Raw genomic sequence first — 26,537 nt, forward strand, 5'->3', positions numbered from 1 at the left:
AAATAAGCTATACAATAGGAGGAAGCTACTACATGACAGAGCAAAATCCCAAAAAGGGAAGGCATCTCCGATCAGTACTAGCAAGAAACTACGATCCCTCATAAAATCATCTAAGGCCAGCTTCGAAAGAAAAATTGCAAAAGATGCTAAAGATAATCACAAGGCCTTCTTTAGTTATGTCAGGAACCTGGGTGGCAACTCCCAGATATGCTCTGAGTTAGTTCAAAATGACAAAAAATACACTGAACCCACAGACATTGCCAACATCCTGGCAGACAGGTTCAGTGCAAACTTCTCCCCACCTTCCCCCCCAAAAGAGCAAATGTCTATCCCAACAGAGTGTAGCCTCCCTGACATCACAGATGCGCAGGTGAGAGCTGCCCTCTCCAAAGCAAAAAACACAGCATCAATGGGACTGGACGGTGTCCCGGGCTGCGTCTTACATGAACTCCAAGAAGAACTGAACCCTCACATAAAGTCACTGTTCAGTCTCAGCCTTACTACAGGATATGTACCCAAGGAATGGCATACAGCAACAGTGGTCCCACTCCACAAAGGTGGTGCCACAACGGACCCCGGAAACTATCGCCCTATAAGCCTGACTAGCCTGGTCTGCAAAGCTATGGAATGTATCATTATGAAACTCATAAACAAAGACATTGGGAACCTCGGCTTTGTTAAGGGCAGATCTTGCCTCTTGAACCTGGTCGACTTCTTTGAAACAGTCACCAAGGCCATAGATGAAGGGAAGGTAGTCCACACAGCCTACCTGGACCTCGCAAAAGCCTTCGACACAATACCCCACTCGGGCATCATAAATAAGCTCAGCAGCTTAACTATCAACCCTTATGTCACAAGATGGGTTGCAAACTGGCTCAGGGATAGAACCCACATGGTCAGAATTGCAGGTGCCATGTCAGACTCTAAAACAGTTACAAGTGGCATCCCACAAGGCTCAGTCCTGGGACCTCTCTTTTTCGGTATATATTTCTCTGAGGTACAGGCTAACATGGGAGGACTATTGCTCGCCAAGTTTGCAGATGACTGCAAACTGGGTGCCATAATCGACTCGCCGACTGACACAAGCATCCTCCAAAAGGGTCTCACAGAGACGGATAACTGGTGCCAGAGCCATGGCCTAAAGCTAAATGCCAAAAAGTGCATAGTCATCCCCTTTGGGAAAAATAAAGTGCCCACAAATTACCACATATGTGGTAATCCATTAAGTACGGAAGAAGTAATTAGGGATTTGGGGACCCAAGTAGATAGCAATCTCTCCTTTGACAATCACGTTGCCAAAGTGGTTAGAAAGACCTTCTATATAAGCCCACCTTATCACGAAAGGGTTCACATCTAGATCAAGAGAGGTCATTGTGCCCCTCTACTCATCACTCATCAGGCCCATAATTGAATACAATACCCCATTTGGGATGTACCTTACCCGACACCTGCAGCAACTGGAAAGACCCCAAAAGTACCTCACCAAGAGGACCAAGGGACTCAAACAGATGCCCTACGCAGTTAGGCTAAAGAAACTCCAGCTCTACTCAGTTGCTTACCACCTACTCAGAGGCGATCTGTGCCGGACGTATAAAGCAATGTCCAACCCAGAATTAATGGACATGCTCCACCTCAGGAAATCCAAATCCCTTAGAGCTACGTGCTTCAGGGACTTAAACCTCAGCACAGAAATAAATAGGACATGCTGGAAGGACAGATTCATATCCCAGAGGCTCCCCTCACTCTGGAACAAAATCCCAATCCATGTTAGGCAAAGTTCCTCAATGACCCTCTTCAAGAGAAATCTTGACGAGTGGATGGGAGATCGTAGGTTTACCCCTGGGATCTCTTCTGTGTCCCTACTAGACAGAGGCACAGTAAACTAACCTCAAAAGGGCTATCTTCTGTGACCTACTATGCAGAGGCACAATCAACTAATCTAAAAGGGTGGCAAAAGCCAAACACACTCTGGCTAGGCTTATAAATGCCCTAGGGCAGATAGCCTAGTATCAACCTATGAACCTATGAACCTATGAACTTCTGAATATCAATACTTCATCTATAAATCATAAGGGTCTACTTATTAGTTTCCCTCAAGTGTTTGGCAGTGCCCTGTATAGACACAGACACCCTGAGTGACATTTTTCCTGTAAAAGCACAATTGAAATGTTACCAATACCTAGTTACACACAGGACAACTAGTTTGCAATAACAAACATTGCCCCCAGAGCTGCAAATCAGATACTGCTGACATTGCTATATATTCTCACTCCAACTGTCTAATCAATAAAAACAATCTGTTAGCATGATATGAACTTTCCCACTATCTCCCTTACCAGCTTAGTGGTTATGGGCATCCAGAGGCAATGTAGAAACTGGCTCATGTATACTGACAACCAGTTAATTCTCAAACAAAATAATATATGTGAGAGGTGTACTGGCACAATGTCACTGGAGGCAAAGCTCTCACATAAAACTACTCCTAATGTCAATAAGGTTGTCAGAAGTACACATGCTGCACCCATCACACACAGCTCAAAGCAGATATATCGACTCACATATGCTGCGATGCTTAAATGTAACCTTCCTAAACCCCAAAGATCCTCTAGAAGAAGTACACATGACAAATACCCGCAGCAGTGCCAAATGCACTCTTTCAAAACAACACCCACATCAACACAAGCAGCCACATCTCATGGAGCCTCTACTTCTAAGCCCATAAGGCAAGTCACCACATAATCCAACATTCTAGTCATTGAAGACTCCATTGTGAGACACACTGATGTCCCTCTCAGCAGTCTGAGTAAGGATAAAGTCATGGCCAGTTGCTATCAGGGGCTAGGATCCATCACATTATGCATGCACTCAGTTCATTGGACCACAAGTACTAGTATGACTCAGTCATAGTCCATGCGGGTGTAAATGGCCTGAAACATACCTCCCTAGACTATATAAAGAGACATCATGGGGCTCTTGGAATGTGTATCCCAGGCTGGTATGAGCCTAGCACTGAGCAGCATTTTACATTCTCCAAGGATGGTGCCACAATACAAACAAAAGATGACTGGCTTTAATGGTTGGCTTAGTTTCTGGTGCCATTCTAAGGGGGTGCAGTATTTGTCAGCATGAAAGGAGATGGCCAACAGACCACATTGCTTTGCCAAGGATGGTCTGCACCTCTACCCTCTAGGCTTTCAAATATTAGCCAAAACATCGTCTTCCCCTATAGTGCCATTTTCCTGATTTACATCAAAAATAAATACACCTCAAGGCTGGTAAACAGGACAATGCACTTGAGCTTCTCCATGTTCAAATTACCATAGACAAAATCCAGTAGCACTTTCATTTAAGCTACAGGTCCCCCTCTATGACCCAGGAAATCTATACTATGTATTTAAACTTAATGGAAACATTCACCATCCAACCAAATGTCATCTTCATGGGTGAGTTTAGTTACCCCACTATTAACTGGGAATCCTATACGACACCAAATTAACAGGTACAGAGATTCCTGGATTTTGTAAACATAACTCTCTAAACCAGGCTGTCAATACACCAAACAGAGGTGCAACCAGACTAGTGCCGGTCCTCACTAATATGGGAGGAGTGCTGCACACCCCCTACTGTAATGTCTTTCCTGGTAAGGTCAGACTACAAAATGGTCTCCTTTGAAGTAAAAATAAAACCTGGCCCCCAGTGAACTCTAGAATATTCAGGAACTACTCCAAGGCTAACTTCCTGCTATTAAGTGATAACCTGGCAACATTTCATGCCCCCATAAATTCTAAGAACACTGCTGCCTATGCAGGACTGTTCACAGAAACCCAATATAATGATGTTAATAGCTGCATAGAGGCAGCTACACCCACTAGGAAGAAGTACAAAACTAACAAAAAATCAAGCCACCCTAGTGGAATTACAAAATCAATAGGCTGTATAAAAGATGGAAAAAAATCATGGCAAAAATTAGGAAGTGCAGCACCTAGCAGGGCAAACCATTCACATCAAACTAAACAAACAACTCAGATGTCAAATAAAGGCTACCAAAGCCAAATTTTAGGTAAATTTGGCCTCCCAGGCCAAAGACAACCACAAGGCATTCTTTAGCTATGTCTGCAACCTCAAAGGCAATACACAATTGTGTGCAGAGTTCACTGTACATGGAGCCAACTATACTGAGCCAGAAGTTCAGCAAACCTACTGACAGACAAAATTAGCTAAACCTTTACCCATCTTCCCACAGGAAATACCAACAAATATAACTCCCCTACTACCACTAGGGAACAGGTCCTTAATGCTCTCTCTAAGGCCAAGAACACTGCATCAGTGGGCCCAGACCACATCACAGGATGCCTTCTAAATAGCAAGAAACATGACATATCAGGACCTCTGGAATTGTTACTTAACTGTATAGTCTCCAAACAGGCTACATGCCTCATGAATGGAAACCAGCAACAGTCATCCTTCTGCACAAAGGTGGGCCATCTACAGACCCAGAAGTCTTACTAGTCTCATATCCAAAGCCGTGGAAAGAATTATCATGGAAATGATCAATAATGATATTGTAAACCTCCAGACACTGGACCCAACTGAGTTTGGTTTTATCAAGGGCAGGTCAAGCCTACTCAACCTGGTGGACTTCTTTGAGAAAGCCACCAAAGCAATGGATGAGGGCAAAATGGTTCACACTGCTTACCTTGACCCGGTCAATGCATTTCGTACAATACCTGACTCAGGCATTGTTAACAAACTGAAGAAGTTAGGTACAAACCCTTATGTCACCCAGTGGATAGCCAAATGGCTCACAGACAGAACCTAGGAAGTTAGAATTGAGGAGTCCACCTCTACAAAGAGGCCAGTCAAGTGCAGTCCCTTAGATGTCTGTCCTGAGACCACTTCTTTTTGGCATTTACGTCTCTGAAGTCAAGGCCAATGTCAATGGCCTCTGGCTGACTAAATTTGCAGATAACTGCAAATTAGGAGCCGGCACTGAATCCCACAACAATACAAATATCCTCCAGGAATGGCTGACAGAGACATACAACTGATGTCAGAGCCATGGACTAAAACTAAATGCCAAGAAATCTATAATAGTATCTTTCGGGAAGTCATCCAACCCTGACAACTATCATATTGACAACACAACCCTTAGAGGTGAATGAATAGTCAGGGACTTAGGGACACACACAGACAGTAATCTAGCCTTTGACCATCACAAGTCTACAGCAGTGAGGAAAGCATTATATTTTGCGCAACTTATAAACAATGGTATGGCATCTAGGTCCAAGGAAGTCATTGTCCCACTCTATTTGGCATCCATCAGACCTATTATTGAGTACAACGCCCCCTTTGGTATGTATCTAACCAGGTATATCCAACAATTTGAACGTCCACAGAGGCTCCTCACTAAAAGAATACATGGCGTAAGTAATATGTCCTATGCAGACTGTCTCAAGGCCCTATCCCTGTATTCTGTTTTCTACAGGCCATTGAGGGAAGATCTATCCCTGGCATACAGGACATTGTCAGTCCCCACTCAGGTCGATCTCCAGCATATCTGCAAAACCAATAGCATTATAACTACCTATTGTAAAGTCTTACACCTTGCCTGTGATATAAATATGATCTGCTAGACAGACAGGTATATATCCTAGAGACTACCCTGTCTCTAGAACAGGCTCCCCATCCATGTGAAGCAGCATTTGTCCCTAACCCAATTCAAGTGTAACTTGGACAACTGGAAGGGGAACAGGAAATTCATCCCTGGTTTGGCACCTATGTCTCTAATGGACACAGGCAGCCTGTAATATATTCATCTTCCAGGCTCCTGCTTGTAAATGTTTAATTTCTCAAGCCCCTGCTTACACTTATCTAAAGTACCAGAACTTGTGAGAGTTTTGGGATGCATGGCTAAGCTTAAAAAGGCCGTTGTGGTCATTAGCCTAGTAAATACCTATGATCCTAAGGGTCTGAGAAATATATACATATATAAATATATACATGTGATACAGAAAAACATGTGCAGGTCCATGTGGATGGAAAACAGCACTGAGGCACAAAATGGTTCGTGCACATCTATTATGTTGAACGTCAGGTCTGTAATTAGACACTGTTCATATGGGACTGTGTTGGAAAACACATTTGAGATACAAAATGATTCATGGGTTGCAGGGTTGGGAACCAATCAGTTGACACCAAAAAGTTTATGTTGATTTATGGGTATGAGGTATATGCATATAAAATTTTAAATGGCTCATATATATTAAAGGCTGTGTCTACAGTGTGGAGAATGCACCTTTGGTACAGACTGGGCCATTATGTTTACAGGGCTGAAGAAACTTTCAAATTTGTAAGAGTAGGAATTATGTCATTCTCAAAATATGAAATGTGCAGTGTATGAGAATGGACTTTATAAATCTGAGAAACAGTATGCCTAATGTAAGCCTGGGGGTTTAAAGTACATAAATCTGCTTGCTTATGTGGCTGAAAACTTAGGTATGATACAGAATGATTCATGTGAGTTGGTGGGTTAGTTTTGGGGATCAGTGAAGCTAAATTCTTATGCAAATCTGCAGGATTTTATTATTTACCTCTGTAATAAAAAAAATAACTTCTCTGGATCTATGGGCTTTTTGTTGGTGTGTGGAACTTGGGGATCAAATCTATGATGCAACATTTATGGCTCATGAGGGTCTATGGGCCAAGAAATACATATGTAATGGAGAATAGTCTGTGTAGATTAATGGGTATAAATGGATCTATGGCACAGACTGAGTTATGCAGGAATGTGAGTTTGCAGTAGAAACTTCTCTGATGCAGAATGCCTTGTATAGAGCTATGCAGATGAAAAAAAAAAAAAAAAAACAGATCTGTATTACATAATGTCTTGGGTTCACCTCCAAATGAAGAGGAATACATTCCATTCAGAACACAAAGTACAATATATTCCCACCTCCAAGTTTGGTAGCCACCCTGAAACACAGATGCATACAACTACCTATTAATAAGTGGCATAGCATAGATAATAGTAAGATTAAAATTAATTTTTTCCTTTAAATAACTTTAAAATATATATTTTAGTTACCCTTTTTCTTGCATATCACTTCCAACCTATGCAAGCAGCAACTGCACCTTAATTCTGTTTGCTGCCACACTTACGGTATTATAAAACTACACAGTATGCAATGCAAATGCACATTCATTCAAATGGGGTGCCAGTGCAATAAGTGTACCTCTCAACCTCTTGGCATAAGAAATATAGACAAAGCCTGATGTGATGGGGAGACAAAGGGCCAAAAATAGGGACAGACTTTAAGTGTTGCTCTTATTAACAGATTTGTCTTTGCATGCATTTTTCTGAAGTATATGAAGTCTGAAACTTAAAAAGTATGTCATTACCAAGTGACTTCAATCCTCAGATTACCACAACAGTTTGCCAGAAAACCACAGATTTTATGAGGAACAGACTAAAAATGTGAGGCAGAAATCTGGACATTCTGCAAAAATCTGGACAGCTGAGAGGTATGGAATGCATTAAATAGTCCCTGCTGAGTTGTAGTTATGCAGAGGTGGAACCAAACTGGAATGTAAATTACATAATGGCATCTTTGTAAAGAGAAAACAGTTGCATTTAAAATAATGTCATTGTATACCAACAATACACCATGGTAGGGCTGTGGACAGTTTGTATTGCCATAATACAGAACAGCTTGTGTAGGTCATAATTTCTTTATGAAATGCCTTGTACAAATAAGAAATATGTTAAACAGAAGCTTTGAACAATGCCTCTGAGATGTATCAGACTTTGTAACTGCCTGAATATTTAAGGGTTTAGAACAGTTACCCTTTTCTTCATAAGTAGAGTTTTAACAAACGTACTATGGTACAACCAAATACACTTTACAAATGGTTAATCATACATGCCATAAAATTAGTTTTAAAATGACATGCTTTATACCACAAAGCACAGTAGTAATTCATGCATTTCTAATCAATTCTTTACATTCAGGACATTTGAAGTTAGTCAATCATTCACCTTTACTTACTACTACATTTATGATGTGCATATTTTAAATCTTTCACTTTGGATTCCAGAGATGCTGAAACGGTTTTCATCTTGTCCTGTGGATTAAGAAAACAGTTAAATTACAGCAAAACGAGATTAAACCACATAAACAACCATATTGTAGCAATCATTTTACATAGGAGTGCAAAACATCAAGGTGGCAACTATACCTGTCATTAACAGGGGAAGACATACAATCGCTGCTGTGTACTTAATACCCCCTGCTGCAGGGATACTCATGTATAATGTGTGTACCAAGAACAGGATGAAGACATCCCCAAATCACATTTAAAGGACAATACTTGTTTAAAGTCTCATGAATGGAAATGGATTCTTAAATGAAACTAAAGTAAAAAAAAAAAGTGGACAAATACTGAGAAACAGAACTGCAAATGTAGTACCTCTGGATTCCTGTTGAACTGTCGACAGCTTAGGTTGTCGAGTGCTTAATCATTGACACCCAAGCGTTGAAAGCTTACAATAGCAAATGGCCACATCATCAAATTCTTTCCTTGGGAAAGAATTCACATGGCCATTATCGGGGATTTGCCCTTTCCCCAATGTAGAGTTATCCTGGAGTTGGTATATTTAGTTAGGAGGGGTGAAACCCCCCCACTATGTTTGATGATGTGGCTGTTTGCTGTTAGCTTTCGATGCTTAGGTGTCGACGTTTTAGGATTCGACAGCCTAAGCTGTCAATGTTATGATATAGACATGTACCACTATGGGTTGAATTCCTGTTCAAAAACAGTACTAGGCAGTGAGCAAGGATCCCACAAACATCAGGAGGTATATTTCCCAACTAAATGGGTAAATCTGCATATTCTGAAACCAAAAATCCTACTTCCAATACCCAGTAAGTGTTATGTCTGAGGTGTGCAGTCAAATTCCATCATTTTCACTACATTTTGGGCACTTTCCAGAACCCTTTTGCGAAAAAATGTTTTCTTTATGTCACATGTAGACCATCTCTACCCATAAAATCAGATTTCAGCTAAATGATGCACATTACTTCCCCCAAAAACTTTTTTTTTTTTTTTGTGACATTACTAACTCCAGTGAATTTTTACAAATTGTTGTTATATTTTCCCATGCCATCCTTTTCTTTACTTCAGGTTAGGAGTTGAAGCCAAACACCATAGATTTAAGAGATGATGAAACACAGGCACAAAGGAAAGAATTGTCCTCCACAAACCAGACACATTGATTATTAGATAAAAAGCAGTGATCATTACAGGAAGAATTTATTTAGGATGGAAAATGAAACAGGCAATAGAGCAGCCAGCTGAAAGAAGAGTAATAAAGGAATCTCACATACACCAGGTGGAATTGACTGAAGAGACACCTGCCGCCTCTGTTTACTTATAAAAAAAGGGCAATCAAGGAAAAGCAGGAGAATATAAAAAAGAATACAGGTCAGATCATAAGTTCCATGCAGTAATTTAAAGATAAGATAAAGAAAACAATGTATATGCACAACACACACCCCCTAAAATGCAGGGAAAAGATACAACAGATTTTAACAAAAAAAAAGACTTTGATGGTGCAAATAAAACAACAGTGTCTTTGGTGCTGAGAAGATCAGGAGATCATCAGCTCTTTCTACACACCAGGTACTTGAATTTATGTTCCAGTACTGACACTCCAGAGCAGCCTTCACAAAGCTGCTGTACACCTCTCATTTCTATCAAAACTGCTTCCAATTGACATTTTACCACTTCTTGCCAAACTTTACTCTTACTACCAATATATCTGTTTGTGAAAAATATACACCTCCTGCTTTCACATTCTTACTAACATTTTTAAAACCTTTCTTTACTTAATTGTATCCTAACTGTAGTTCTACTATTTTTAATAATTAATCAAAAAACAAACTTTTTTTTTTGCCAAGAAACAAAAACTCCAAACAAAAAAGGCAACCAACATGATTCACCTTATCCAAATAAAATATGATTTATTATTTGGATATGTTGTATCACATTAGTCGCCTCTCCGCTGCACAAGTGTTTTATTTTTAATAATTAATTCTAAATCATCAGTATAACATATAACCAATGGAGGAAGACTTTTTCATAATCTGCCATTTAGCTTGTGATATTTTTTATTACAGTTCTCAATTCCTGCATTTACTGCCAACAAAACTATTACAGTGTTTGCGGCATCCTTCTCAAACCCCTTTTATATTTTTATTCTTCCCCCTAACCATCGATTACTCAAACCCTTTATTCATGACCATTTATAACCTGACTTCAACACATTTATTACCTTCTCTCCTACACAATAACTTTCCATTATTTTCTGTGCTTAATCATGGAGGACACTTTCAAAAGCTTTATCCATATTATAAAAAAAATACTTTACCGTCTTTTTGTTCCCTTATTATACTATGTCACTTCTTTCAGTATAACTAGCATTTTTAGTGCTTGCTTACTTGTACTTTTAGTGTTTTTCACTAATATTTTATAAAAATGGGAGGGTGCCCTAATGGCTAAGGTGCTTGCCTTACAAACACAAGGTGCAGGGTTAGAGTCTCACAAGGGATAATTGGCTAGGCTTAAAATGGCTCGCAAGGGCAGTTAGCTTAGTACTAATCTATGAATCTACTACATTAAAAGGTCTCCAATTTTTATTTGCTTTATCTCCTTTCTTACATTCAACATGCATTCCCCATACACATCTTTTCCTTTATTCCATCTTCTAACCATTCATTCAGAAACTGTACAAAGCACTCCCTTTATTTTTTTCCATTCTTTTATAAAACAGAAATGCCAAATACCACCTATTCCTGACAAACTATTCTCCCTTACATCTTTCATTATTTTATCTATTCCTAAAACTATTATTTCTTTTCGCAGCTTATCTCTTTTTGCCACATCAAGTTTCTTAACTCCAACTTTATTTAGATTTTTTTTTCAGTATACATATCTCTTTCATATTGGATTTTGATCTCAGTTATCTGATTTTGTCTATGGATTACTTCCCTACTGTGATTTTCCATTGCTTTCCTTTCATAAGCATAATATTTAATGTTTGCCCCCAAAAAAGCAATCTCCACTTTTTCCCCTTTCAGCAAAAGACTCAGTCTACTTAAGTCATTCACTTTTTTCTGTACTAAGTTCTTGCATTAACACTCTGTTACCTTAAACAGTCTAAAAATCACCTGTTCCACTGACTGGTCAAGTTCTTCCACCAGCATTTTATAATTTGCTATCTTTCCTTCTTCCATTTTGTTTCTACTGTTGTATATACCTTCTTGTATTTTTTTATTTACATGCTAGTCACAATTTCATCTGTGCCTCACAAAATTGCCTTACATTAATATGGTCTTCTGACAGCTATCTAATATCCTCTTCCATTTCTATTAGCATGCTACAAAATTCACTTGAACTAAAGACGACCCTTTTCCTTCTTTATTATTTAAATTGCCTAAGAAGTGACCCCAACAGTCAGATGACCAGAATGTCCAGCTTCTTTTGTCCACTGTCATTTTACTTTATATCTTATGAAAACAACAATAAATCGGTACATTTTACAGTTACTGCTTACATATGTACACTGCTTGGCCTTCACTACCTACAACTGACAAAACATTAGGAATTCTTTAAATTTCTTAATATCATCTAATACTTTAACATTTTCTTTCCCTAAATGCATTTAAAATTATGGCTAATGTTACACTCATATTTATTTTCATTCACTCATTTCCTGAAATATATTTTTTCTGTCCCTTAAACTATTATGTGCATAAAATGCAGTCAATCCTTACAGGTATGTGCTCTACCCCTAAATCATTTACTGCTTACATTCTCTCTGCTTTCTCTGTGGTCACATCTTGTATTTTCTGTGTTCTTTAGCATCACTGCTGTCCAAGAATATTTTTCATATTCAAATATCAAAAGTATCTTCCTTCCCCATGGACCATAAAATTGATCCCTTTACATGTAGCTTAAAAATCTCATACTAAGTGAATATGAGATATCAGTCCTAACCCTCTTACACCAATCCAGCACCACAACATCCCTTAAAATCTCCATTAATACTGCTCACATTAACTGAAATAAATGTAAATTGTTTGCCTCAGTTACTGTCTACTTTCTGTTTTTTTCTCTACACTGGACTCTTTCCCATCTTTTGTGAAATTTTCAAAACTCCAAGTCCATTTTCAGTGGAGATCCAGTGGAAAAGCACCACTCCTTATGTGGTAGATAGGCACCACTCCTTATGTGGTAGATAGGTTACCTACTAGGTAACCTATCTACCACATAAGGAGTGGTTCTGGCCCAGAAATTGTAGTTACTGGCCGTTTGGTCAGTTTTTCCATCTCTCTCAACTTTCTGATTTAAAAGCCCACATTTGCACTTGTTTCCCCCTTTCCTGTAACTAGTTTAGTCCAGATACAGATTCTTACTTTTAGCACTTGAATTTGCTTATTCGTGATCAGCACTTGTTCAGAACTTGTAAGCACTAAATAACCTACTAATTACTACAGCACTCAACCTTCCTCATTATCTAGAGGAAAACAGTTTGTGTACTTACTTTTCTCACTTGCTTAGAGAAAAACAGCTCTTGTACTCACTTTCCTCACTTATCTAGAGGAAAATAGTTTTTTATTCAGGCATGTCCAAGGGTCAGCTCCCAGTGTTCTCTCCTGTCTATCTGATGAATCTGGGCATCTTGGGGCAATGTAGAAATTGCCTCATGTACACAGACAACCCTCTCCTCATACCACCCAACACTACAACCTGAGAGTGATGCACTTATCTAGCCAAACTGGGGGTAAATCTATCTCCAATCAAGACTGAACTTGACAGTCAAGAGGAGAAGGTAAACACTTGCACCACACCACACTCATCACATAGTTTCACTAAATCTACACCACCAAAATCCACACATAGAAACACAAAAACACTCGCGGAGGTTCTCAATAATAATCTGCTCAAGCAACAGAGACCTCCAAAGCAGAAATGCAAGCAACCTCCACCCCCCAACACAACCCAAATGACACACAGCCCGCAGACTCAGTGTGCCACTCAACCACAGCCAATACGGCAAAACAAAGTACCCAACACACTAGTCATTGGCGACTCTATAGTCAGGCACACTGATGTCCCACTCACCAGGCTAAACAAGGAGGAGGTTACTGTCAGCTGCCTGTCGGGTGCCAGGATCCACCACATAACCCACGCACTCAGGTCACTCCACAACAAGTACAAATATGACTCAGTCATTGTCCATGTTGGTGTGAACAACCTCTCCCTGGACTGCATGAAAAGAGACATGGAAGAGTTCTCCGATCTTGTAGCCCACCCTTGCCCCGAGTAGCATTCTGCCATCATCCAGAATGATGCCGCAGTACAAGGATAAAATGATTGACTTCAACAATTGGCTAAGCTTCTGGTGCCATTCTAAAGGGATCCAGTATCTGTCTGCCTGGGATGACATGGTCGACAGACCACGATGCTTTGCCAGAGATGGCCTACACCTGTCACCCCTGGGATTCCGGATACTGGCTAAGGTTCTTGCCGCTCCTATAGTGCCTTTTTTAGGCAAGGTTCAAATGATACATTCACCACTGTAACAGGAACAGTGATGCGACTCAATGCTAGTAGTCTAAATCTCAAAATGCACTCACTCGAGGCACTCCTTAAAATGGAGAACATCGATATCTGTGCAGTGACTGAGACCTGGTTCAAGGCTCCAGAGAGCACCCCTGCACTACCAGGCTATAACTCATACCACACTTTTCGGCCATGTAACCTGGACCGGAACACCAAAGGCGGAGGTGTGTCCATATTCATTAAGGATATCCACACCTCCAGGCTAGTTGCTCAGCATAATGCAGCCGAGGTTATCCAAGTGCAACTAACTCTGGGCAAAACTGAAATCCAAATTGTAGCTTGCTACAGATTACCCACCATGCCCCAAGATTCCCACTCCTCTTTTCTTGATGTACTGGAAAATATTAGGGTTCAACCAAACACCCTAATAATGGGCGATTTCAACTACCCCACCATTAACTGGGAAAAACTACTCATGTACCAACTCCTTCGCTCAACGCCTTCTGGAATTCATAAACTCCAGTGCCCTGGATCAGCTTATCCACACCCCCACCAGGGGCAACAATATCCTAGATCTAGTCATTACCAATATGACTGACCGGTGTTCCACACCTGAAGTCAACACCTCATTGGTCCGATCCGAATTTCTCCAAAGCCAACTTCATGCTTCTTAAGACAGAAGTGGTGAACTTCATGACACCCATGCAGATGGACAATATAGTTACGACTACTGAATCCTACACAATTGCACTTTATAAGCACTTACATGAGTGCATGGATCGTGCTATCCCAAACGGAACCAAGATGCTATCCTCCAAAAAAAAGGAAGCCAATCTGGTGGTCCCCTGTCATAAACAAACTGTACAACAGAAGGAAGAAACTCTTGCAATAGAGAGTAAAATCCCATGAGTGGAGGAGCTCCCTGGTCAGCCTCAGTAAGAAGCTGCGATCCCTGATAAAATCCTCCAAAGCTAGTTACGAAAACAAAAATCGCCACTAATTCTAAAGACAACCACAAAGCATTCTATAGCTATGTCAAGAATCTCAATGGCAACACTCAGATCGGCTCTGAGTTATAGCACAATGGCACTAAATATACAGACCCAACTGATATTGCCAACATCCTGGCAAATAGGTTCAGTGCTAACTTTACCCCCCTCTCACCCCCTAAAGAGCCCATCTCTATACCGGAAGAATGCAAAGTTCAAGTAATCACAGCTGCACAGGTAAAAACCACACTCTCCAAAGCCAAGAACACAGCATCCATGGGACCAGACAACATCCCAGGCTGCGTTCTACACAAACTACAGAATGAACTGGCACCCCACCTAAGTACCATGTTCAATCATAGCCTCACCTGAGGCTTTGTGCCTGCTGAATGGCGCACAGCAACGGTTATCCCACTCTACAAGGGGGGAGCCACCACGGACCCCGAGAACTACCGCCCCATTAGCCTGACGAGCCTGGTCTGCAAGGCCATGGAACGTATCATCATGGAACTTATAAACAAAGACATTGGTAATCTCCAAACTCTGGATCCCACCCAGTTCGGGTTTGTAAAAGGCAGATCATGTCTCCTAAACCGGATAGACTTCTTTGAAGCAGTCACCAAAGCCGTAGACAAGGGTAAGGTGGTTCACACAGTCTATCTAGATCTTGCCAAGGCTTTCGACACCATCACCCACTCTGGAATTATAGCTATACCTAGGTATAAATCCCTATGTCACAAGATGGGTTGCCAACTGGCTCACTGAGAGAACACACACTGTGAAAGTAGCAGACTCCAAATCCGACTTCAGACCAGTGGCAAGTGGAGTACCACAGGGTTCAGTCCTGGGTCCTCTCCTGTTTGGTATCTACTTCTCTGAAGTACAGGCTAACACAGAAGGTCTTTGGCTAACGACGTTCGCAGATGACTGCAAACTAGGAGCCATAATAAAAACTCCTAGCGATGTGGACATCCTACAAAAGGGCCTCACTGAGACAGATGTCTGGTGTCAAAGCCATGGCCTCAAGCTCAATGCTTAAAAGTACATTGTCATCCCCTTTGGTAAAAACTCCGTACCCATGAACTACAACACAGGCTGTAGTAACACCGAAAGTGTGATAAGAGACCTTGGGACACAGGTGGACAGTAGTCCCTCCTTTGATAATCACATTGCCACACTTGTCAGGAAATCCTTCTACGTGGCACACCTCATCACAAAAGGTTTCTTATCCAGAAAAAAAAGAGGTCATTGTTCTCCTCTACTCATCACTCATTAGATCCATTATAGAGTACAATGCCTCTTTTGGTATGTACCTCACAAGACATCTACAACAACTGGAAAGGCCGCAGAAATACCTCACAAAGAGGATTACCGGCCTCAAACAGATGCCCTACGCAGACAGTCTCAAAAAACTCCAGCTTTACTCCATCGCATATCGCCTACTCAGAGGTGATCTCTGCCTAACATACAAAGCTATGTCAAACCCAGAGCTGTTGGACATGCTCCACTTAAAGAAATCCCAATCCCTCCGAGCTACACGCTCTAGGGACCTAAACCTTGTCACCACAATAAACAGAACATGCCGGAGGGATAGATTCCTGTCCCAGAGACTTCCCATACTCTGGAATAAACTACCTATCTATATCAAACAAAGCTCCACATTAGCACTCTTCAAGAAAAATCTTGATGATTGGATGGGAGATAGGAAATTCACACCGGGGATCACCTCTGTGGCTCTGCTCAACAGTGGTACAGGAAAATAATTTTTTTGGGTGGCAAAAGCCAGGGTACCATTTTGGCTGGGCTTGTATAGGCCCCAGGGCCGATAGGTTTATAGGGAGGTACTAAGCTATTACAAACTTTTCACAGGCAATTAGAATAAACTAGCAATAAAAAATATTAATACATTAACATTTGATCACCATGTTAAGAAAACTATACAGTGTTTACAACATTCTAAATTCACACATACCTAAAGATCATTCATCATAATTTCAGAAACAGTTGGCATAATTGTTAAACTCTTTTCTTCCAGCTCACAAGGTAAAAGGTTTGAGCCTGACCACCAGCCAATGCCTGTGTAGAGACTGCATATTCTTCCTATGTCTCTGTGAAGCTTCTCCCACTTCCCAAAAAAACATGCTGGATGTTTTTACCTCAAACTCACTTAAGAAAGGAGTTGTAGGCAACAGCACAGACTGTAATGGTATGTATCGGGGAAGAGATATGCCCTCTAATCTGGATATAAACAGTGCTGACCAGTATGCTCGGACAGAAGAACATGGAAACAAGCTGCACTCTATGCCTTGGTTAGCCACTCAAAAGTATGATAGCTGTCACTAGATGACTTGGTCATGTCGAATGATCTCATCAGCATGGGCATGAGCTTTTGATAAGTGGGTTGGTCAACTCCATCCTATACCAGGGACTCATGCTAACTGTGGAAGGGGTCTAAGTACCCTTATTGGCTTGTATGTGCCCACCACAAAGCCCAGGGTCAATAGGCTACTGGCAAGCCAGTGTCCAGTTGCCCAGCATGGGCTACCTAGGATAGATTTGTTGTGCAAACGATGGATGTAGAACCAATGCACTTGCCAAATGTTAACTAAGGATTGCTACGCGGAACATAGGTTCACTAACAAGATGCAGCTTGGAAGTGGATGACACGATGGATAAGGAGGAGGCTGGACAGCTTCTGTATCCAGGAGACAAGATGGAAGGGCAGGGCAGCAAAGCCACTTAGCTTGTGATACTTCTACTCAGGAAGAGGACAGATTAGAAGTGGTGTGGGAATTGTAATGAGGGAGAGGCTTCAGAAGACAGTCAATGAAGGATGTCATCAGAATTAGTGACAGACACATGGCACTCAGACTCCAGTATGACTGGACAGTATTCAAAACTTCAGTTTATGCCCCAGTGCAAGGCTGTGGTAGTGAGAAAAATGTAGAGTAAGGCATCAGGTGCAGGACCTACTAGAAAAAGCATGACAAAATGAGTTGGTGTTACTAAAGGGGGACCTGAATGCACATACCGAACAAACAAAACAGGATATGAGGATTGCCTGGGTCCACATGTAGGGAAAGAGGAATAAAGAAGAAGCCGTTCTAGACCTCTGTCTGGAAAATGGCTTGATGGAAGCCAACACATTGTTTAACAAGAGAGAATATACAAGAGTTGTGAACAAGCAGCTCATGTAGACTTCCTTCTAGGAATAAAGGGCACTGGGGTAGAATCAGTGATTTCAAAGTAAACCCCAAATGAAACAGTCTGTCCACAGCTAAAAGTCACTAGTTGCCACAATTAGCTGCAAGCAGTGAAAAGAGAAGGCTCTTAAGGTCAGCAGAGATTAGGTTGAAACCTGGAAATTGACTGAAGAGAAAACATAAGGGTTCATGGAAATACGCAGGGATCTATCATCTCAAGAAAAAGAGAAACTAGGTGGGTTTGAAGAACAATGACAGCACCTCAAATCTGCATTGTCAGGGCTGCAGAACAGATACATAGCTGAGCCATGTATGGGAATAAGGGACTAAATGAAAGCTGGTGGTGGAATGCACAAGTCAGGTAAGTCATGAAAAGAAAGGAGGACAGAAAAGATGGACCAGGCTTGGAAGGAATACTGGTGGCTAACAAAGATGCTAAGAGAGGAGTAGCAATAGCAAAGAACAAGGCATTAGAAGTGCTCTACTAGCTTCTGGAAAGTGACTCAGTTGTTGGCACAAAGAAGCTCTATCAGATTGCAGGATAAAGACAGAAAGAGTAGATAGTCAGATACCCTTCATATGGGATGCCAGCAACAACCTGCTCACTAGCCGCAGGACAATAAAGGCAGATGAAAAGAGTACTTCCAGCAGCTTTAAATGAAGAAAACCCCACAGAAGCTGTACTGCCTCAGACCCAGCCTATGATAAAGGAAGAGGAGGATCCCAGCCTAGAAGAAGTAAGAACAACACAAAGGAAAATGAAGTCAGAGAAAGCAGCAGGCTCAGATGAGGTCACAGCAGGCAGATTTGATAAAGATGTTGGGTGGGTTAGGAAAGAAATGGCTCCTGAGGGTACTCATAGCAATATGGAGAGAAAGGTGCATCCCACATGACTGGAGAATATGCATTCTACTGCCAGTATACAAAATAGAGGAAATTCACAACTGTGGGCAATATAGAGGTATGAAACTCCTGTCACAATGCAAGGAAGTTCTAGACATCGTGAGTGATAAAGGAGTAGAAAGCATGATGGAAAATAACTAATTGGGATGGGAGATGAGAAGTTCAGATTCAGATCAGGATGCAGCACAACCGACATGATTTTACAGCAAGACAGTTGTAAAGAAGTGAGAAATTAGGAAGACTACAACTGGGTATTCCTAGACTTGGAGAAAGCTCGATTTCTAGGAGGTCTTCAATATTAGACAAGATGAGATATTTTTGAGGATTATTGAAAGAGAGTACCACAGTTTGGCAATGTACAAAGGGTATAATCAATCAGGATTATGATTTTTAGATTTTTTTTTAAGTAAGCACTAAGTCCTGGTTCAGTGAATGTAGTTCTCTGTGGGATGAATCCCAAGAAAGTTAATTTGGACAATCCTGTGAAGGTTCAAGTCTTAGAAATAGTGGTGGAGTTCATGAAGGGAATGTACAAGGATCCAATAACATACAGCGTTTTCAAACTCAGAGGAATCCCCACTAGACGTGGGTGTGCATTTGGGTTCAGTTCAAAAACCACTGCTGTTCATACTGGAGATGGATTTTACTAGCAAACAGGTTAGAGGAGACACCGTAGCACTAGTATGAAGATAAGCCATTGTAATGACAGCAAACAAGGACACCAAAAGACACTAAGAATTGAGACAGAAGGGAAAATAGTGACAAGTATCTGGGAAGGGTGGTTGAGGAGAAGGGAAGTTTAAATGAGGAGGTCAAAGCCAGAACCATAGGGGTAAAGTCCAATGGCACAGAGTGTCAAGGTCGTTTATGGAAGAAGAATGCCAAAGAAACTTAATAGTAATCCACATGAAACATTGGTGAGACTAGAACTACTATATGATACACAAACCCAGAATGTGAAGGCATAGCAGTTGAAGAAGCTAGAGATGATGGAGATGAAGTGCCTGAGATGGGAGGTAGGATGCTCACTGTGGGACAGATGAAAAAATGAGCCTATCAGAACAGAAGCCCAAGTAGCTGCAACTGCATAAAAGGTCAAAGAGAACTAGTTGTGATGGTTCAGGCACATGTGCAGTAAAACAAAACATAATCTGGTGAAGACTTGGAAGGACAGGAAGAATCAAAAGGAAAGGGCATCCAGCAAAGAGGTGGAAGGACTGTGAGAGAAGACCTGTAGCACTCAGACGCAAGTGTCAAAGAAGGTAGGAGAGTGTCATTGGCTTGAGAGAGACACAACATCCCGACCCTGTGTAGAAAATGGAGGTTGATAACAATGAGATTCATCTCCATAATTATACAGTTTATGTATGAAGTCTCTTAGACATTTTTAGTGCACAGGAAGCAGATGAGGCACATACATACTTTATCCAGTTATTCACTTGTGACTTGTAAATAGTTGACAAAGTGCGAGGAGTGTATGACACTTATTTAATTTGGGTGTTTAAGGAGGGGACTTTTTAAAGGAGCAGGTACAATGGCATGATTGTTTTGCTGACGGGAATGATTTCATTGGGATTTAAAAACATAGAAAACGATAAGATTAAGGAAGGGGCTTAGTAATGGGGAGTTACGAGTGCAGTAATGTTTTGTTGATAGATATGTTTTCTGGAGGTTTTAAATATTAGAGATGATGAGATATTTCTGAGGGTTATTGGATAGAATTCCACAATTTAGCAATGTAATGAGTGTAATCAATCTGCATTATGATTTTTAAGTAAGCACCAAGTCCTGGTTCAGAGAATGCAGTTCTCTATGGGATGAATACCAGTTTAAGATCTGTCTGAAGGCACAGTATCTGTCTGGACTATAGAAGGATGTTGAGGGGATCTTAATTTGAATGTATGCTAATAGATTAGGTAGCACTAACCATTTAAGGGACTGAAATGCAAGACAGTGATAGGTTCATAGGTTCATAGGTTCATACTAGGCTATCTGCCCTGGGGCAATTATAAGCCTAGCCCGATTCTGTATGGCTTACGCCACCCCTTGATTTGAGTATACTGTGCCCTTTAAGGTTTAGTTTACTGTGCCTCGGTCTAATAGTGACACAGGAGTAATCCCTGGAACAAACCTACGATCCCCCATCCACTTGTCGAGATTCTTCTTGAAGAGATTCAGCGAGGTGCTCTGCCTCACATGAACTGGAATTCTATTCCAGAGCGAAGGGAGCCTCTGGGTTATGAACCTGTCCCTCCAGCAAGTTCTATTTATTTCTGTGCTGAGGTTCAAGTCCCTCGAGCGTGTGGCTCTAAGGGATCTAGATTTACTGAGGTGGAGCATGTCCATTAATTCTGGATTTGACATAGCTTTGTATGTCAGGCATAGATCGCCTCATAGTAGGCGGTATGCAACTGAGTAGAGCTGGAGTTTTTAACCGAGCAGTATATGGCATCTGTTTGAGACCCTTGATCCTCTTGGTGAGATACTTTTGGGGTCTTTCTAATTGCTGCAGGTGTCGGGTAGGGTACATCCCAAAAGGGGCATTGTATTCTATGATGGGCCTGATGAGGGATGAATAAAGGGCACGATTACCTCTCTTGATCTAGATGTGAAACCCTTCGTGATGAGGTGGGCTATGTAGAAGGTCTTTCTAACCACTTTGGCAATGTGGTTTTCAAAGGAGAGATTGCTATCAACTTGGGTCCCCAGGTCTCTAATAACTTTCTCTGTACTTAATGGGTTTCCGCCTATGTGGTAATTTGTGGGCACATTTTTTTGCCAAAGGGTATGACTATACATTTTTGGCATTTAGCTTTAAACCATGGCGCTGGCACCAGCTATCTGTCTCTGTGAGACCTTTTGAAGGATGTTTGTGTCAGCTGGAGAGTTGGTTATGGCACCCAGTTTGCAGTCGTCTGCGAACTTGGTGTGCCATAGTCCTCCCACGTTTGCCTGTACCTCGGAAAAGTATATACCGAACAAGAGTGGTCCCAGGACAGAACCCTGTGGGACGCCACTTGTGACCGGTTTTGAGTCTGACATGGCTCCAGCAACTCTCACTCTGTGGGTTCTGTCTTTGAGCCAGTTTGCGACCCATCTTGTGACATAGGGGTTTATATTTAAGCTGGATAGCTTATCTATGATGCCCGAGTGGGGTATTGTGTCAAATGCCTTTGCAAGGTCCAGATAGGCTGTGTGGACTACCTTTCCTTCATCTATGGCTTTGGTGACTGTTTCAAAGAAGTCAACCAGGTTCAAAAGGCAGGATCTGCCCTTGACAAAGCCAAACTGGGTAGGATCTAGTGTCTGTAGGTCCCCAATGTCTTTGTTTATGAGCTCCATGATGATCCTCTCCATAGCCTTGCAGACTAAGCTAGTCAGGCTTATGGGGCGATAGTTTCCAGGGTCCGTAGATGCTCCACCTTTGTGGAGTGGGACCACTGTTGCTGTACGCCATTCTGCGGGCACATATCCTGTAGTGAGGCTGAGATTGTATAGCTGTTTTATTTGAGGGATTAGTTCCTCTTGTAGTTCATGTAGGACGCAGCCTGGGACGCCATCTGGTCCCATGGAAGCAGTGTTTTTTGCTTTGGAGAGGGCAGCTTTCACCTGAGCATCTGAGATGTTTGGGAGGCAGCCCTCTGCAGGGATAGATATTTGCTCTTTTGGGGGGGAGGGGGTGGAGAAGTTCACACTGAACCTGTCTGCCAGGATATTGGCGATGTCTGTGGGTTCAGTGTATTTTTTGTCATTTAGAATCAACTCAGAACAAGTCTGGGAGTTGCATCCCAAGTTTCTAACATAACTGAAAAAAGCCTTATGATTGTCTTTGGTGTCCTGTGCAATTTTTCTCTCGAAGCTGGCCTTGGAGGATTTTATGAGGGATTGTAATTTTTGCTAGTACTGATCAGAGATGCCTTCCCTATTAGGGATTTTGCTCTATCATGTAGTAGCTTCCTCCTTCTGTTGTACAGTTTATTTATGGCAGGGGTCCACCAGACTGGACGCCTGCCTTTGGATGATTGGGTCTTGGTTTTGTTTGGGATAGCATGATCCATGCATTCCTGGAGATGTTTGTAGAATGCATTTATATAGGATTCTGCAGTTTGGGCTGTAGTTTCCACTGGCCCTGTGGCCTTGAAGGATTCCACTTGGTTTTGAGAAGTGAGAAGTTCGCTTTGAGAAGTTTTTCACTGTGGTTTTCTGGGCTGGGGGTGGAGTCGGGATGTGGACATCCAGTGAAATTAATTTGTGGTCTGATCTTACCAATGAGGGATATACTTCTGGTGTGGAGCATTGAGTCCCCATGTTGGTAATGATCAGGTCTAGTATGTTGTCCCCTCTTGTGGGAGTGGTGACTAGTTGTTCCATAGCATTTGAGGTTATAATTTCCAGGAATCTTTGGGCTAAGGTGCTGGGGCTTGAGTAGTGCTTCCAGTCAATGTTTGGGTAGTTGAAGTCGCCCAATATAATGGTGTTCGGAGAGATCTTCATGTTCTCCAATGTTTTCAGGAAAGCCGAATGGGATTCCTGACTTTGAGAGGGTGGTCTGTAGGATGCTATAAACTGAAAAGCAGTCTTGCCCACTGTTAGTTGCACATGGATGGTCTCCGATACTTAGTGCAATGCCACTAACCTGGAGGTGTGGATATCCTTGATAAATATGGAAACTCCCCCTCCTTTTGTGGTTCGGTCCGGGTTTTGGGGCCGAAAAGCATGATATGAGGTATAGCCTGGTAGTGCTGGGGTGCTCTCTGGAGCCTTGAACCAGGTTTCTGTCACTGCACAGATATCGATGTTCTCCATACTGAGGAGAGCTTCGAGTGCGTGCATCTTGAGGTTAAGACTTCTGGCGTTTAGCAGCATTACCCTTAGTATCTTGTTCCTTGTGCTCTCTATGGGGTGGGTTTGACTTTTGAGCCTTGCCTAAAAGGCACTATGGGGCTTGGCAAGAGCCTTTGCCAATATCCGAAAGCCCAGTGGTGACAGGTGCAAGCCGTCCCTAGCGAAGCAACGTGGCTTGTCGAGCATGTCATCCCAGGCTGACAGACACTGGATCCCCTTTGAATGACACCAAAATTTTAGCCAATTGTTAAAATTGATCATTTTGTCTTTGTACTGTGGCATCATTCTAGGTGAGGGTAAGATGCTGCTCAAGGTCAGGGTCATACCAGCCTGGGCTACATGATCAGAGAGCTCCTCTATGTCCCTTTTCATGTAGTCCAGGGAGGTACGTCTCAGGTCATTCACACCAGCATGTACAATGACTGAGTCATATTTGTATTTGCTTTGGAGTGACCTGAGTGCTTGCGTTATGTGGCGGATCCTAGCGCCCGACAGGCAGCTCACTGTGACCTTCTCTTTATTCAGCCTGGTGAGTGGGACATCAGTGTGTCTGACAATAGAGTCACCTATAACCAGAGTATCAGGTGTGTTATTCAGCCTTAAGGGCTGTGGCTGCTTGGCACACTGACTTTGTGGGTTATGTGTTGTGTGTGTTTTGTTTTGAGGTAGCTTTTGCTTGGATGTCTGCTTTGGAGGTCTCTGTTGCTTAGGTAGATTTTTATTTAGAGCCTCCGAGTATGTTTTGGTTAATTTATGTGTTTGGTTCGCTGATGTGGTGGGACTATGTGATACTGGAATTGTGTTGTGTGAGGTTACCTTCTCCTCCTGACTGGTTACACCAGTTTTGAGATGAGAGAGCTCAGCCTCCAGTTTGGCTAAATAGTTGCATCTCTCACATATATTTGAACCTGTTTGGAAGAGGAGAGGGTTGTCCGTGTACATGAGACAGTTGTAACATTGCCTCAAAATTCCCAGATTCACCAGCTGGACTGGAGAGGAAACCATTGACTGACCTTTGGACATGCTAGAGTAATAGGAAAACTGAATTTAAGACGGACCAATAGAGGACAGGGTAATCGTAGAGATTATAAGAGTAAGTAGTGCTTATGGTTTAATAGTGCTAACTTGTAGGATTACTTAATTGGACCAGTGAAGGGCCTTAGAATGAGAATATGGTGTTTAAATTGAGAGATAGAGCAGTTCTAAGGGAAAAAATGAAGAGCAGACTTTGTGGAGCCAGGAATAGTTTAAACCCAATTAGGCGGCGCTGCCCGTTGTTGCGCTATGCTCAAAAACGCGCAAAACCGCGCAAAATAGGGTTTTAAGAGAGGAAGATGAAGGAGTTTTGGAATTGACCCAGAATGGCCAATAAAACTACAGTTTCAAGTCAGTAACCACTCTCACGGGGGCAGAAAGGCTGCTCAATGTATTTCACTGCCACTGATCAACAGAGAGACTTTCCTTTAGCCCAAGCAAAAAATGGCCTCACAGAAACTTACAAACAGTTCAAGAACAGCAAGCCTGTAAATTAACTTTTTTAAATCTCAGAAAAGTGGGAAAAAAGCAAGATTTTTCTTTGTTTTTTTGTTTTTTCAGAGATAGCAGAGGTTAACAAGTATCAGCAAGTTATAACAGTGCAGTAAATGACCCCACACAAGAGTGCTAGGCCAAAGACAGATAAAATGCAAGTTTTGAGAAAAAAACGATTTTAAAAATAAGTGCAAACAGGAAATTCAGTAAACAGCTCTAGGTTGTGCTCTAAATACAGTTATTAATGCAGAAATCAAATTTAACAAGCCAGAAAATGCTCAAAATAGGCGGCTATGCAGAAAAACTTAGCAAATAAACAGAGGAAAAATACTTAAAGTCTCAAAAGTGGCTCCCTTCTTCTCTCAGCATTTTCTCCTCTTGGTGGGTGCTTCCCCAACAGCCAACAAGCCTGAAAAGATGCCAAAACCACGAGGCAACCAGGTTTTAAGAGAGGAAGATGAAGGAGTTTTGTGATCAGTTAACATGGTTACTTACGTACTGGACAGATTTTTTTTTTGCTGAAGTGACTTACCGCATCTAAAAGCAGTGTTCTTAATGGCTCCCAGTTGCTATGCATATAGATAAACAAGAAAGTATCCTTATCTATTTACATTAGAAAGAAATAGTTTCGTTATCAAGATTTGGTTGCATTTCTGGTTTGTATTAGATGTTTCTATGAATTTTTGGCATTTCCATATGGTTGTGGTTATGCTCAGTAATTGTGTCAGATATAGCTCTTGTATATATTATTTAGTTAAGATCTCATATCAGTATACTGTCTAAAATATTTGCCTTTCAAGTAGCTATCTATTCTTGATGTCATATTAGCTCTGCTATTCCATATAAATTGACAGAGGACTGGTGAGTAGTCACCTAGGATTACTCCTTGAAGAAATATATTCTTAGTTAACCAAGATAATATAACCTCAGAGTCTAATTTGTCTCAACTAGGAGACAAATTAAGGAACTACGCTTTGATGGTGATTGTACTTCTGGTACTTTTTACTTCAATAAAGTGCGACCTTCTAGAATCTGAACTTCGACTACGTTGATTTTTTGCCACCATGGTGAGCAGAGCTCCTTAGCCGAGCCAGATTTACGTTGTTTTGGCTGTTTTTCTGTGTGTTTCACCTTTGACTTCTAGCTGCCACACTAGTGGTTCCTCTTACCAGGCGACCTGACAAGCCGGAACTACGACCTGTACACGAAGCCTTTCTAAAGGCTTTTCTCATCCTTCAACCAGAAGCGCTCGGGTATGCACAGCCTTTCTCAAGGCTTTACCGGTAGCCCAACTTCTTCACAGACATCCCACCGTACCTTAATTAAGGCAGCCTACCTGGTCATCCATTTGTTCTTGGCTTCCCTAGGGTATTTTATTCGTGGACATTTTTCCTCCTCTGCATAGGAGCTTGAATACCCAGGTCCCACAGACAATCATTTTCCA

General features: G+C 41.7%; 1 protein-coding gene across 2 annotated transcripts in view; it reads right to left on the minus strand.

The window, feature by feature from the left end:
- The window catches only part of LOC122813888 (oocyte zinc finger protein XlCOF6-like), a 136,590-nt gene that overhangs the window by 92,748 nt on the left and 17,305 nt on the right, over positions 1-26,537 (minus strand). Inside the window, exon 2 of one of the 2 annotated variants that reach the window (XM_044086429.1) lies at positions 8,046-8,121. In XM_044086429.1, the coding sequence (XP_043942364.1) occupies positions 8,046-8,115 (70 nt within the window). In that variant the 5' untranslated portion in view covers positions 8,116-8,121. Of the gene's footprint in view, positions 1-8,035; positions 8,122-26,537 lie in introns of both variants that reach the window. The other variant, XM_044086430.1, reaches the window with a different exon arrangement.

Source organism: Protopterus annectens, chromosome 10.part0, assembly GCF_019279795.1.
Source record: "Protopterus annectens isolate FY-2018-M chromosome 10.part0, PAN1.0, whole genome shotgun sequence".
Lineage (NCBI taxonomy): Eukaryota > Metazoa > Chordata > Ceratodontiformes > Protopteridae > Protopterus > Protopterus annectens.